This window comes from Hyla sarda, chromosome 7 (assembly GCF_029499605.1).
Source record: "Hyla sarda isolate aHylSar1 chromosome 7, aHylSar1.hap1, whole genome shotgun sequence".
Taxonomy (NCBI): domain Eukaryota; kingdom Metazoa; phylum Chordata; class Amphibia; order Anura; family Hylidae; genus Hyla; species Hyla sarda.
This window is the reverse complement of record NC_079195.1, coordinates 176,548,906-176,564,756: the sequence shown is the minus strand read 5'-3', so window position 1 is coordinate 176,564,756 and position 15,851 is coordinate 176,548,906. Positions and strand designations below refer to the sequence as shown.

Below are 15,851 nucleotides of genomic sequence, written 5' to 3'. Positions count from 1 at the left end.
GGACTACCTGCGTGTTACACGCTGATAAGCCGGCGTATAAAGTCTACCTGCGTGTTATACGCCGATAAGCCGCTGCAGTTCAATGATTTAAAGCGGGCGCTTTAAATCAATGAACTGCAGCGGCTTTTTCAGGTGCAGAGACCGCCACCGCTGCCGGCTTCTCTGCCCCTGCCTGTTCTGAGGTCCCTGCTGCCGCCGCTTCTCTCCCCCTGCTATAAGTGAGAGAAGCGGCGCCGGCAATGGGGCACCGGCGCCGACAGACAGGGGGAGAGAAGGAGCAGAGGCACCCATTGCCGGCGCCGCTGCCCCGTTGCCTCCCCCATCCCTGGTTGTATAATTACCTGTTGCCGGGGTCGGGTCCGCGCTGCTTCAGGCCTCCGGTGTGCGTCCCCTGCATTGTTGCTATGCGCTGCACGGCGCGGCGCAATGACTAGTGACGTCACTCGTCATTGCGTCTCGCAGCGCATAGCAACGACGCAGGGGATGCCACACCGGAGGCCTGAAGCAGCGCGGACCCGACCCCGGCAACAAGTAATTATACAACCGGGGATGGGGGAGGCAACGAGGCAGCGGCACCAGCAATGGGTGCAGCTGCCCCTTCTCTCCCCCTGTCTGTCGGCGCTGGCAATGGGGCAGCGACACCGATAGACAGGGGGAGAGAAGGGGCAGCGGCGCCGATAGCAAGGGGGAGAGAAGCGGCGGCACCGATAGACAGGGGAGAGAAGCTGCGGCAGCAGGGCTCTAGACCCCAGGAAAGGCCGGGGGAGAGAAGTGGGCAGCGATGGCCTCTCTCCCCCTGCCTCTCCTGGGGGCTTCTGCGGGGTAAGAAACGGTGCATCGGGGTATACACATGCACACACATGCACCCTCATTTTACCAATGATATTTGTGTAAAAAACTTTTTTACCCAAATATCCTTGGTAGAATGGGGGTGCGTGTTATAGGCCGGTGCGTGGTATACCCCGATAAATACGGTACATATTTGGTATTGCCACGTGCTTAAATATGCAAACTATTAAAATAAAATGTTAATGATACCGTACGGTGAACGGCGTGAACGTAAAAAAATAAAGGTCCAAAATAGCTGCTTTTTTTATAACATTTTATTCCAAAAATAATTAATTAAAAATGTATTAACAGTTCTATATAAGCAAATATGGCATCAATAAAAAGTACAAATTACGGCACAAAAAAAGAGCGATCATACCACCGCTTATACGGAAAAATAAAAAAGTTATAGGTCTTCAAAATAGGGGGATTTTAACCCCTTAACGACAAAGGACGTAAATGTGCGTCCTGGTGATGCGGTACTTTACGCACCAGGACGTACATTTACGTCCTAAGCATAACCACGGGCATCGGAGCGATGCCCGGATCATGCGCGGCAGGTCCCGGCTGTTGATCGCAGCCAGGGACCCGCCGGTAATGGCGGACATCTTCTGCAGACCAGAGCAGAAGATGACCGATAACCCTGATCAGTGCAATGTCCTATACATAGCACTGAACAGAATTAGCAATCGAGTGATTGCTATAAATAGTCCCCCATGGGGACTATTAAAGTGTAAAAATAAAATAAAAAAAAGTAAAAAAATAAAGTAAAAAAAATTTGAAAAACCCCCTCCCCCAATAAAAACGTAAATTGCCCCATTTTCCCTATTTCACCCCCAAAAAGTGTTCAAAAAATATTTGATATACATATTTGGTATCGCCGCGTGCGTAAATATCTGAACTATTAAAATAAAATGTTAATGATACCGTACGGTGAATGGCCTGAACGGAAAAAAAAAAGTCCAAAATAGCTGCTTTTTTATAACATTTTATTCCCCAAAAAATTTTTTATTAAAAATGTATTAAAAGTTTTATATAAGCAAATATGGTATCAAAAAGTACAGATCACGCGCAAAAAATGAGCCCTCATACTGCCGCTTATACGGAAAAATGAAAAAGTTATAGGTCTTCAAAGTAGGGGGTTCTTAAACGTACTAATTTGGTTCAAAAATTTGTGATTTTTTTTTAAGCGCAACAGTAATAGAAAAGTATGTTATCATGGGTATCATTTTAATCGCATTGACCCAAAGAATAAAGAACACATGTCACTTTTACCATAAATTGTACGGCGTGAAAACGAAACCTTCCAAAATTAGCAAAATTGCGGTTTTCTTTTTAATTTCCCCACACAAATAGTATTTTTTTGGTTGCGCCATACATTTTATGGTAAAGTGAGTGATGGCATTACAACAGACAACTGGTCGTGCAAAAAACAAGCCCTCATACTAGTCTGTGGATGAAAATATAAAAGAGTTATGATTTTTTGAAGGCGAGGAGGAAAAAATGAAAACATAAAAATAAAATTTTCTGCGTCCTTAAGGCCCAAATGGGCTGCGTCCTTAAAGGAAAACTGTCACATATTTTCTCCCGCACTATCCACAGGTATTGGTGGATAGTGCAGGACACGCTGATTAAAACGAGCCCTACCTTGGTCTGATCCGCGCCGCCGTTCGCCCGTAATTGTAGTTTTAATCTCTGTATATATCCTGCTGTAACTGGCAAAGGCGGTGCTTCTGCGGATTAACGGACACTGACGTCAGCGCTGCTCATGAATATTCATCCCTCCTGTTCTCCCTCTCTTCGCCGCTCCTAACCAGAGGGAGGGATGAATATTCATGAGTGGCGCTGACGTCAGTGTCCGTTAACCCGCAGAAGCACCGCCTTTGCCAGTTACAGCAGGATATACACAGAGATTAAAACTACAATTGCGGGCGAACGGCGGCGCAGATCAGACCAAGGTAGGGCTCGTTTTAATCAGCGTCTCCCGCACTATCGCTTTTAACCCTTTAGACGCGGCGTTCAAAGTTGAACGCCGCGTCTAAACTGAAAGTGAAAGCTGCCCGGCTACTCAGCGGGGCTGATCGGGATCACCACAGTGAAAATGCGGTGTCCTGATCAGCTGGGACACGAGCGGAGGTCCTCTTACCTGCCTCCGGCGTGTCCCCTCGGCGATTGATTGCTCCAAGCCTGAGATTCAGGCTTGAGCAATCGACCGCCGATAACCCTGATCACTGCAAAGCTATGGCTTTTCAGTGAACAGGGTATAAGATCAGTGTGTGCAGTGTTATAGGTCCCTATGGGAGCTATAACACTGCAAAAAAAAAAGTGGAAAAAAAAGTTCATAAATGTGATTTAACCCTTTCCTTAATAAAAGTTCAAATCACCCCCCTTTTCCCATAAAAACAAACAAACACCATGTAAATAAAAATAAATATAAACATATGTGGTATCGGCGCATGTGTAAATGTCCGAATTATAAAAATATATCATTAATTAAACTGCACGGTCAATGGCGTACGCGCAAAAAAATTCCAAAGTCCAAAATAACATATTTTTGGTCGCTTTTTATATCATGAAAAAATGAATAAAAAGCGATCAAAAAGTCCGATCAATACAAAAATGGTACCACTAAAAACTTCAGATCACGGTGCAAAAAATGAGCCCTACCGCCCCATATGTGGAAAAATAAAAAAGTTATAGGGGTCAGAAGATGACAATTTTAAACGTATAAATTTTCCTGCATGTAGTTATGATTTTTTACAGAAGTACGACAAAATCAAACCTATATAAGTAGGGTATCATTTTTTTTTTTGTATAACTGTTTATTTAAAGGATTTTGTATATTAATACAGAAGAAAAATACGACACGTGTACAGTGAGCATGAGTACTTTGCAATATATAAAGCAAAATTTGCAACTTTATATATATAAAGGAGAAACACTGTAGAGATGAAGTAGGAGGAGAGAAAGGGGCAGAAAGTAAAATTAAAAAAGAAATAGTGATGAAATAAATTAAAATAAATAAAAGAAAGAAAGAATATAAAATAGAGAATCTCGCATGGCCATGGCACATCAGTGGTTATTCAGAGAATCATCATACTCCTCCCAAAGCCTCCATATCTTCTGAAAGACATGGAGTTTATTATCTAGTACTGCTGAAAGACGTTCCATCCTATACACCTCTTTAATTTTTTCCAACAGGGCTCGAGTCGGCGGGGATTCGGGAGATTTCCACCAACGGGCTGAGACATTTAGATGCAGTCAGAATATGTAAGAGCAGTTTAGAAGAGGTGGAGGGCATTCCGGAGACAGGGATATTCAGGAGACATGTGGTTGAATGGAGGGGGACATGTACTCCCAAAACCTGAAGAATTAGGGATTGGACCTCCAACCAAAAGTGTCTCAATGCAGGACAGTCCCCAAAAATAAGTTGTATAGAACCAGGTCCAACCTGACACCTCCAGCATAGAGGGGATACCTGAGGGAAGAGGCGGTGCAATTCCTCTGGGGTCTGATACCACATCATTAATATTTTACCGTATATACTCGAGTATAAGCCGAGTTTTTCAGCACGATTTTTCGTGCTGAAAACACCCCCCTCGGCTTATACTCGAGTGAACTCTCCACCCGCAGTGGTCTTCAACCTGCAGACCTCCAGAGGTTTCAAAACTACAACTCCCAGCAAGCCCGGGCAGCCATCGGCTGTCCGGGCTTGCTGGGAGTTGTAGTTTTGAAACCTCTGGAGGTCCGCAGGTTGAAGACCACTGCGGCCTTCGACATCATCCAGCTCCCTCTCACCCCCTTTAGTTCTGTACAGTACTCGCCTCCGCTCGGCGCTGGTCCGGTGCTGCAGGACTGTCCGGTGGGGAGGTCGTCCGGTGGGATAGTGGTTCCGGGCTGCTATCTTCACCGGGGAGGCCTCTTCTAAGTGCTTCGGGCCCAGAATAGAGGCGTTGCCTTGACGATGACGCAGAGGTAAGTTGGTAATGTACGTACCTCTGCGTCGTCGTCAAGGCAACGTGACTATTCTGGGGCCGGGCCCGAAGTGCTTAGAAGAGGCCTCCCCGGTGAAGATAGCAGCCCGGAACCACTATCCCACCGGACGACCTCCCCACCGGACAGTCCTGCAGCACCGGACCAGCGCCGAGCGGAGGCGAGTACTGTACAGAACTAAAGGGGGTGAGAGGGGGCTGGATGATGTCGAAGGCCGCAGTGGTCTTCAACCTGCGGACCTCCAGAGGTTTCAAAATTACAACTCCCAGCAAGCCCGGACAGCCGATGGCTGCCCGGGCTTGCTGGGAGTTGTAGTTTTGAAACCTCTGAAGGTCCACAGGTTGAAGACGACTGAGGGCGGATAGTTTACAAGAGGATGATGAAGGGGGGGGGGGTGTGGGATGATGACAAGGGGATGATGAAGGGGGGTGGGGATGATGACTAGGGGATTCTGACAAGGGCATGATGAAGGGGTGGTGTGGGATGATGACATGGGGATGATGAAGGGGGGGAGGGGATGATGACAAGGGGATGATGAAGGGGGGGTGTGGGATGATGACAAGGGGATGATGACAGGTGATGATGATGAGGGTCTGGATGATGACAGGGTGATAATGATGAGGATGTTAATGACGGGGGTCTGGATGATGACAGGGGGGGATGATGTATTTCCCACCCTAGGCTTATACTCGAGTCAATAACTTTTCCTGGGATTTTGGGGTGAAATTAGGGGCCTCGGCTTATACTCGGGTCGGCTTATACTCGAGTATATACGGTATATTGATTTTCCTGGTATGAAATGCAGGAAGATGACTTTGCCGCAGCCTTCCAAATAGTCTGCCATTGGGAGGTGGACAAAGGGGTGCCCAAATAGGAGTCCCATTTGTCCATATAGGTATGTCTATGATTGTCTATGCCTTCTTCAGAGGACAAAATATTATAGATAGCAGAAATGAGGCCTTTTGTGGACGTAGAACCCCTACATAATAATTCAAATGAAGTGGGAGGTGGAAAGGGGGGACAGTTCCAGGTAGTGTATAATCTCCCGGTACAGCTCGGAGGCACCATCTGGGAGGTCAAATTTGTCCCGCAGGACCGAGAAGGGGAGGAGGGTCTTCGAGCGTGGATCAATTATGTCAGCTAAGTGAAAAAGATGAGATTGGATCCATGGAGTGACAGTTATAGGGTCCCAACTATTTGGGATCAGGGGGTTGTACAGGAGGGGAGTAAGAAGTGTGATATTAGATTTAAGATGGAACATGGACATGGATTGTTTCCAAATGTCAATCGTCAATTTCATGGGACCCAATAATTTAGGGGAAGGACATATGGGGTCTTTAGACCATATAAAAAAACTCGGGTATATAGGGGAGACCCACATCTTCTCTACCTCCGTCCATTTGTTAAAGGCCAGAAAAGTTGACCAGGATGGGATTCTGCGTAAGTGGGCAGCTAAGTAATATTTATGTAGATCTGGCACAGCAAGACCTCCATAAGATTTTTTAGTAGTGAGGACGGATGCAGGGATTCTATGGTGGCCCCCACCCCAGATAAATTTAAACATTTCAGAATGAAGCTTTTTTAGCATGGTTTTGGGGACCTGGACAGGCAACGTTTCAAGCAAATATAATACTTTAGGTAGTATAGACATCTTGATGGACCTACAGAATAAAGATAAGTTGTCATTTTTACCCAAAAATTTACTGTGTAGAAACGGAAGCCCCCTAAAGTTACAAAATGGCGTTTTTTCTTCAATTTTGTCGCACAATTTTTTTTTCCGTTTCGCCATAGATTTTTGGGTAAAATGACTGACGTCACTGCAAATTAGAAGTGGTGGCGCAAAAAATAAGCCCTCATATGGATTTTTAGGTGCAAAATTGAAAGGATTATGATTTTTAAAAGGTGAGGAGGAAAAAACGAAAGTGCAAAAACGGAAAAACCTGTGGTCCTTAACCCCTTAAGGACGCAGGACGTAAATGTACGTCCTGGTGAGGTGGTACTTAACGCACCAGGACGTACATTTACGTCCTAAGCATAACCGCGGGCATCGGAGCGATGCCCGTGTCATGCGCGGCTGATCCCGGCTGCTAATCGCAGCCAGGGACCCGCCGGCAATGGCCGACGCCCGCGATCTCGCGGGCGTCCGCCATTAACCCCTCAGGTGCCGGGATCAATACAGATCCCGGCATCTGCGGCAGTTCGCGATTTAAATGAACGGGGATCCGATCATTCATAACGCCGCACGGAGGTCCCCTCTCCTTCCTCCGTGCGGCTCCCGGCGTCTCCTGCTCTGGTCTGTGATCGAGCAGACCAGAGCAGGAGATGACCGATAATACTGATCTGTTCTATGTCCTATACATAGAACAGATCAGTATTAGCAATCATGGTATTGCTATGAATAGTCCCCTATGGGGACTATTCAAGTGTAAAAAAAAATGTCAAAAAATGTAAAAGTAAAAGTAAAAAAAAAAGTGAAAAATCCCCTCCCCCAATAAAAAAGTAAAACGTCCGTTTTTTCCTATTTTACCCCCAAAAAGCGTAAAAATTTTTTTTATAGACATATTTGGTATCGCCGCGTGCGTAAGTGTCCGGACTATTAAAATAAAATGTTAATGATCCCGTACGGTGAACGGCGTGAACGAAAAAAAAAAAAAAAGTCCAAAATTCCTACTTTTTTAATACATTTTATTAAAAAAAAAATTATAAAAAATGTATTAAAAGTTTTTTATATGCAAATGTGGTATCAAAAAAAAGTACAGATCATGGCACAAAAAATTAGCCCCCATACCGCCACTTATACGGAAAAATAAAAAAGTTAGAGGTCATCAAAATAAAGGGATTTTAAACGTACTAATTTGGTTAAAAAGTTTGTGATTTTTTTTAAGCGCAACAATAATATAAAAGTATATAATAATGGGTATCATTTTAATCGTATTGACCCTCAGAATAAAGAACACATGTCATTTTTACCATAAATTGTACGGCGTGAAAACAAAAACTTCCAAAATTAGCAAAATTGCGTTTTTCGTTTTAATTTCCCCACAAAAATAGTGTTTTTTGGTTGCGCCATACATTTTATGATATAATGAGTGATGTCATTACAAAGGACAACTGGTCGCGCAAAAAACAAGCCCTCATACTAGTCTGTGGATGAAAATATAAAAGAGTTATGATTTTTAGAAGGCGAGGAGGAAAAAATGAAAACGTAAAAATTAAATTGTCTGAGTCCTTAAGGCCAAAATGGGCTGAGTCCTTAAGGGGTTAAGGGGTTAATTGATGAAATAATCGACAACTAATCGATTATGAAAATAATTGTTAGCTGCAGCTCTGCAAAAAATTATATGTATCTTAAATTAAAACAAGACGTTGACAGAAAACGTTAAAACAGACACCAAAATAGCTGAGTCTCTCAGGAGTTAATAAAGGTTTTTTATTTAATATGTACAATGATGAAACAATAAATATTGTAACTTGATTGACCATGGTATATGTGTGTGTGTGTGTGTATATATATATATATATATATATATATATATATATACATATATTCTCACCAACATGTTTGTTGCTCTCCAGTTGTTGCAAAACTACAATTTCCTTCATGTCAGGACAACTGTAACAGTTTTGCAACAGCTAGAGAACAAACTGATATAGTACATATCCCTCCGCTATGACTATTCGAATCTAAACAAATGTAAATATATAAAATAGTCCTCAAGCCGCGTAATAGTAGTCTTGAGATAGGAAGACTGGTTGTACAGTTTCGGAAAACACAGCACTACAAGTCCCAGCTGTACGCGCAGTCACACACCTGCCACTCCTCACCTCCCAGCACACGGAACAGCCGCACTACCTCCTCATATCCCTACGCGAGAATCAGCAACGAACGGTGGTGGAATCTGATTGGCTCAGCGCTGTGGACTTTCCGTTCTATTGGCTACTGGGTTAGCATGAGGGGAATAGGTGAGTCACGTGACTGGAGCTCGCTGCCTTCAGTGTGTACCAGGCTGTCATCATGGCATCAGCGGGCAGCGCCTCTTACTTCAGGAGAGCTGGCATCCTGTGGATGGCGCTCATCAGCCTGGCCATGGGCTTCTTCACAGTAAGCGGGCATGGGGTGAAGGGGGCATCGCTCAGTATATGTATAGTATCCTGCCTGTATAGGACTGGGTATAGTCCTATGTGACCGCAAAGGGACCATTCACTGCAAATGGGTGACTGATAAGGGAGATGGGTCACGTGGTGTGTGTATAGGAATAAAGTGCAATATACAGTCTCATATCATGTGTTAGGCTTATTCTTCTATGGAGAAGGGGTTATAAAGTTGTATTATTTCTTATGGGTACACTTTATAGCAGTGTTTTCCCTAACAATTTGTATCCAGCTGTTGCAGAACTACGAATCCCAGCATGCACTGAGTTGTCTGTCCAGGCATGCTGGGAGTTGTAGTTTAGCAACAGCTGGAGACACACTGTTTGGAAAACACTGCATTATAGGGTCACATGTGATGTTATTGTAGGATGGAATGTACATTATTAATAGGTGAGGTTTAAGGGGAAAAAAATCATTCCTATGTGGTGATGGTGGAAGAATAAAATATGTCACAGATTCCTATGGAATTTTTTTTGTAATTGTGAGACCAGAAATGAGCGGGATATCTGCGCAGTCTGTGGGGGAATGAAGGGGACACGGGTGCAGTCTGTATGGGAATGAAGGGGACGCGGGTGCAGTCTGTGGGGGTATGAAGGGGACGCGGGTGCAGTCTGTGGGGGAATGAAGGGGACGCGGGTGCAGTCTGTGGGGGAATGAAGGGGACACGGGTGCAGTCTGTGGGGGAATGAAGGGGACGCAGGTGCAGTCTGTGGGGGAATGAAGGGGACGCGGGTGCAGTCTGTGGGGGAATGAAGGGGACAGATGTGCAGTCTGTGGGGGAATGAAGGGCACACGGGTGCAGTCTAGGGGGGGATAAAGGGGACAGATGTGCAGTCTGTGGGGGAATGAAGGGGACACGGGTGCAGTCTGTGGGGGAATGAAGGGGACAGATGTGCAGTCTGTGGGGGTATGAAGGGGACGCGGGTGCAGTCTGTGGGGGAATGAAGGGGACAGATGTGCAGTCTGTGGGGGAATGAAGGGGACACGGGTGCAGTCTAGGGGGGGATAAAGGGGACAGATGTGCAGTCTGTGGGGGAATGAAGGGGACGTGGGTGCAGTCTGTGGGGGAATGAAGGGGACATGGGTGCAGTCTAGGGGGGATAAAGGGGACAGATGTGCAGTCTGTGGGGGAATGAAGGGGACACGGGTGCAGTCTGTGGGGGAATGAAGGGGACGCGGGTGCAGTCTGTGGGGGAATGAAGGGGACGCGGGTGCAGTCTGTGGGGGAATGAAGGGGACAGATGTGCAGTCTGTGGGGGAATGAAGGGGACACGGGTGCAGTCTAGGGGGGATAAAGGGGACAGATGTGCAGTCTGTGGGGGAATGAAGGGGACGCGGGTGCAGTCTGGGGGAATGAAGGGGACACGGGTGCAGTCTAGGGGGGGATAAAGGGGACAGATGTGCAGTCTGTGGGGGAATGAAGGGGACACGGGTGCAGTCTGTGGGGGAATGAAGGGGACGCGGGTGCAGTCTGTGGGGGAATGAAGGGGACGCGGGTACAGTCTGTGGGGGCATGAAGGGGACAGATGTGCAGTCTGTGGGGGAATGAAGGGGACAGATGTGCAGTCTGTGGGGGAATGAAGGGGACACGGGTGCAGTCTGTGTGGGAATGAAGGGGACGCGGGTGCAGTCTGTGGGGGAATGAAGGGGACAAATGTGCAGTCTGTGGGGGAATGAAGGGGACAGATGTGCAGTCTGTGGGGGAATGAAGGGGACAGATGTGCAGACTGTGGGGGAATGAAGGGGACAGATGTGCAGACTGTGGGGGAATGAAGGGGACAGATGTGCAGACTGGGGGAATGAAGGGGACAGATGTGCAGACTGTGGGGGAATGAAGGGGACAGATGTGCAGACTGTGGGGGAATGAAGGGGACAGATGTGCAGACTGTGGGGGAATGAAGGGGACAGATGTGCAGACTGTGGGGGAATGAAGGGGACAGATGTGCAGACTGTGGGGGAATGAAGGGGACAGATGTGCAGACTGTGGGGGAATGAAGGGGACAGATGTGCAGACTGTGGGGGAATGAAGGGGACAGATGTGCAGACTGTGGGGGAATGAAGGGGACAGATGTGCAGACTGTGGGGGAATGAAGGGGACAGATGTGCAGACTGTGGGGGAATGAAGGGGACGCGGGTGCAGTCTGTGGGGGAATGAAGGGGACGCGGGTGCAGTCTGTGGGGGAATGAAGGGGACGCGGGTGCAGTCTGTGGGGGAATGAAGGGGACGCGGGTGCTGTCTGTGGGGGAATGAAGGGGACGCGGGTGCAGTCTGTGGGGGAATGAAGGGGACGCGGGTGCTGTCTGTGGGGGAATGAAGGGGACGCGGGTGCAGTCTGTGGGGGAATGAAGGGGACGCGGGTGCAGTCTGTGGGGGAATGAAGGGGACGCGGGTGCAGTCTGTGGGGGAATGAAGGGGACGCGGGTGCAGTCTGTGGGGGAATGAAGGGGACGCGGGTGCAGTCTGTGGGGGAATGAAGGGGACGCGGGTGCAGTCTGTGGGGGAATGAAGGGGACGCGGGTGCAGTCTGTGGGGAAATGAAGGGGACGCGGGTGCAGTCTGTGGGGGAATGAAGGGGACAGATGTGCAGTCTGTGGGGGGATGAAGGGGACAGATGTGCAGTCTGTGGGGGGATGAAGGGGACAGATGTGCAGTCTGTGGGGGGATGAAGGGGACAGATGTGCAGTCTGTGGGGGAAAGAAGGGGACAGATGTGCAGTCTGTGGGGGAATGAAGGGGACAGATGTGCAGACTGTGGGGGAATGAAGGGGACAGATGTGCAGACTGTGGGGGAATGAAGGGGACAGATGTGCAGACTGTGGGGGAATGAAGGGGACGCAGGTGCAGTCTGGGGGGGAATGAAGGGGACGCAGGTGCAGTCTGGGGGAATGAAGGGGACAGATGTGCAGTCTGTGGGGGGAATGAAGGGGACGCGGGTGCAGTCTGTGGGGGGAATGAAGGGAACGCGGGTGCAGTCTGTGGGGGAATGAAGGGGACGCGGGTGCAGTCTATGGGGGAATGAAGGGGACAGATGTGCAGTCTGTGGGGGAATGAAGGGGACGCGGGTGCAGACTGTGGGGGAATGAAGGGGACACGGGTGCTGTCTGTGGGGGGGGAATGAAGGGGATGCGGGTGCAGTCTGGGGGAATGAAGGGGACAGATGTGCAGTTTTTATTTTTCAATAGGACAAGGGGGTGTTTTTATTAGGGGAAGGGCTTTTTATATTAAAATAAATTAATGTATTTTTTTTTTTTAACCTTGATGACTCCCTACAGGGCACTGCCTACTGCCTGTCACCTAGCTTTTCCCAGTCTCCTGACATATAGTCTCTACAGGAGAAAAGTTGGGTGACAGGTTTGTGTTATTTTGGTATGTGGCACAGGGAGATTACCTGCCTATCCATAGAATAGAGGATAACATGCTGATCGGTAAGAGTCGGAGGACCGCTCGGGCCTCACCTCATGCATTCTTTGGCCTGCACCAGGGCAGGGGTCAGGGCAGAGGTCAGGTACTGCTCCTGGCGCAGGCCGCAGCCTACATCAGGACCGATTGTTGGCCAGGGCATCTGGGACAAGTGTCCTGTGGCTAGTGAGCGGATTAAAGAGTGAACAGCTGTCGAAACTTTTTTTTATCTGCACGGCGAGTGTGGAGGGCCTACCGCACCTCCGTAATACCTGCCAGCAGAAAATGAGCAGGATTTACGTACAGATAGATACAGGGAAAGGAGCACGTGTATCACAGATGGATCATCTTCCTGTGTTTAATAGATGAAATGAACAGATTATATTGTGCAGTTTATAGGGGAATAAACACACATTCCATAAAACAGATGCCTAAGGGTACGTTCACACGTGTGAACATAACCTAATGATGTATTCACACACACAGCATCCGCTGCAGATGGGAAGTAGTAAAATCCTCAATTGCAGATCTGTAACTATGGATTTTTCGAGGCAAGTCTAAATTATATTTAATTTCCTTGTAAAATTTGCAATGGTGAAAACACCTTCAGGGTAAAAGCACATGATGCTGTTGCATTGTGTTTGGCCATGTACAGAAAATACTCGTAAAATGCTGCTTTTTTTTTCATACTTGAAGTTCTTTTGCTGTTAAGTAATTTCTGAAACTAGCAGATATTGAGAAAAGAAAACCATCAGGTTAAAGGGGTACTCCAGCAGTAGGATTTAATTTTTTTTTTTTTTACCGCAAACTTTCCCAGGTTGCAGTTAAACATGGACATACCTTCCTACACTCCCCCACTTCCTTGGTATTGCTGTTCCTGGTCCCAGCGTGCTCCTCTTCCTGGTGCTGGTGTTATGTCGCAGTGCCGCTCAACCAATCACTGACTGAGGCAGGACACCATTGGCTGAGCGACACTGTGACTCATTGTCCCCTAGTCCCGGTCTCGTCAAGCTCTTCTTCCTGGTGCTGGGGAGGACAGTGTATCACAGTGTCGCTGAACCAATGACTGGCCCAGTGGTGTCCTGAAAGGGGTTATCCAGGAAAAACTTTTTTTTTTATATATCAACTGGCACCAGAAAGTTAAACAGATTTGTAAATTACTTCTATAAAAAAAATCTTATAACTTACTTATGAGCTTCTGAAGTTAAGGTTGTTCTTTTCTGTCTATGTGCTCTCTGATGACTCCTGTCTCGGGAACCGCCCAGTTTAGAAGCAAATCCCCATAGCAAACCTCTTCTAAACTGGGCGGTTCCCGAGACACGTGTCATCAGAGAGCACTTAGACAGAAAAGAACAACCTTAACTTCAGAAGCTCATAAATACTGAAAGGATTAAGATTTTTTAATAGAAGTAATTTATAAATCTATACGGGTACATTCGAAGAGATCAGAACGCACTCACCCGGAGTCGAACGCCGTCACCACGGGATCCCAGCTTGGGTCACCATCAATCCGTGAGGAGCATAGCAGGAGAGAGCCTCAACGCGTGGGGGAGTTCTCAGACGTCGGCCAAGGACCGTATCACACCCTCCGGTGCTTCGTCAGGCCTGTAAAAGTTCCTTGGTGTGCATGGGCCCCAACAGCAGCATTTCATAAGTGCTTTCTGCATACGGCCAACCACAACGCAACTGCAACCACAATGTTTGTTTTTACCCCTTTTCCACAGCTTGAGAGATGACGACTGAAAATGATAGATGTGCAGTGGTATGTAAGGGGATAGATGTGCAGTGGAATGTAAGGGATATATGTGCAGTGGAATGTAAGGGGATATATGTTCAGTGGAATATAAGGGGATATATGTTCAGTGGAATGTAAGGGGATATATGTTCAGTGGAATGTAAGGGGATATATGTGCAGTGGAATGTAAGGGGATATATGTGCAGTGGAATGTAAGGGGATATATGTTCAGTGGAATGTAAGGGAATATATGTTCAGTGGAATATAAGGGGATATATGTTCAGTGGAATGTAAGGGGATATATGTGCAGTGGAATGTAAGGGGATATATGTTCAGTGGAATGTAAGGGGATAGATGTGCAGTGGAATGTAAGGGGATAGATGTGCAGTGGAATGTAAGGGGATATATGTGCAGTGGAATGTAAGGGATATATGTGCAGTGGAATGTAAGGGGATATATGTTCAGTGGAATGTAAGAGATATATGTGCAGTGGAATGTAAGGGGATATATGTGCAGTGGAATGTAAGGGGATATATGTGCAGTGGAATGTAAGGGATATATGTGCAGTGGAATGTAAGGGATATATATGCAGTGGAATGTAAGGGGATATATGTGCAGTGGAATGTAAGGGATATATGTGCAGTGGAATGTAAGGGGATATATGTGCAGTGGAATGTAAGGGGATATATGTGCAGTGGAATGTAAGGGGATATATATGCAGTGGAATGTAAGGGGATATATATGCAGTGGAATGTAAGGGGATATATATGCAGTGGAATGTAAGGGGATATATGTGCAGTGGAATGTAAGGGGATATATGTGCAGTGGAATGTAAGGGATATATGTGCAGTGGAATGTAAGGGATATATGTGCAGTGGAATGTAAGGGATATATGTGCAGTGGAATGTAAGGGGATAGATGTGCAGTGGAATGTAAGGGGATATATGTGCAGTGGAATGTAAGGGGATAGATGTGCAGTGGAATGTAAGGGATATATGTGCAGTGGAATGTAAGGGATATATGTTCAGTGGAATGTAAGGGGATATATGTGCAGTGGAATGTAAGGGATATATGTGCAGTGGAATGTAAGGGATATATGTTCAGTGGAATGTAAGGGGATAGATGTGCAGTGGAAAGTAAGGGGATATATGTGCAGTGGAATGCAAGGGGATATATATGCAGTGGAATGTAAGGGATATATGTGCAGTGGCATGTAAGGGATATATATGCAGTGGAATGTAAGGGGATATATGTGCAGTGGAATGCAAGGGGATATATATGCAGTGGAATGTAAGGGATATATGTTCAGTGGAATGTAAGGGGATAGATGTGCAGTGGAATGTAAGGGGATATATGTGCAGTGGAATGTAAGGGGATATATATGCAGTGGAATGTAAGGGGATATATGTGCAGTGGAATGTAAGGGGATATATATGCAGTGGAATGTAAGGGATATATGTGCAGTGGAATGTAAGGGGATATATATGCAGTGGAATGTAAGGGATATATGTGCAGTGGAATGTAAGGGATATATGTGCAGTGGAATGTAAGGGATATATGTGCAGTGGAATGTAAGGGATATATGTGCAGTGGAATGTAAGGGATATATGTGCAGTGGAATGTAAGGGGATATATGTGCAGTGGAATGTAAGGGGATATATGTGCAGTGGAATGTAAGGGGATATATGTGCAGTGGAATGTAAGGGGATATATGTGCAGTGGAATGTAAGGGGATATATGTGCA

The 15,851-nt window shown here is 46.6% G+C and overlaps 2 protein-coding genes across 3 annotated transcripts in view; one reads left to right on the top strand and one right to left on the bottom strand.

The window, feature by feature from the left end:
- Window positions 1-8,689, bottom strand: part of LOC130282761 (homeobox protein prophet of Pit-1-like) — a 55,044-nt gene extending 46,355 nt beyond the window's left edge. The window contains exon 1 of the mRNA XM_056531394.1: window positions 8,633-8,689. The gene's annotated coding sequence lies outside the window, so the exon portion shown is untranslated. The remainder of the gene's footprint in view (window positions 1-8,632) is intronic.
- A 67-nt stretch (window positions 8,690-8,756) lies between these two features.
- TMEM254 (transmembrane protein 254) overlaps window positions 8,757-15,851 on the top strand; it is a 41,929-nt gene continuing 34,834 nt past the window's right edge. Inside the window, exon 1 of one of the 2 annotated variants that reach the window (XM_056531396.1) lies at window positions 8,757-8,923. In XM_056531396.1, the coding sequence (XP_056387371.1) occupies window positions 8,772-8,923 (152 nt within the window). In that variant the 5' untranslated portion in view covers window positions 8,757-8,771. The remainder of the gene's footprint in view (window positions 8,924-15,851) is intronic. The other variant, XM_056531395.1, reaches the window with a different exon arrangement.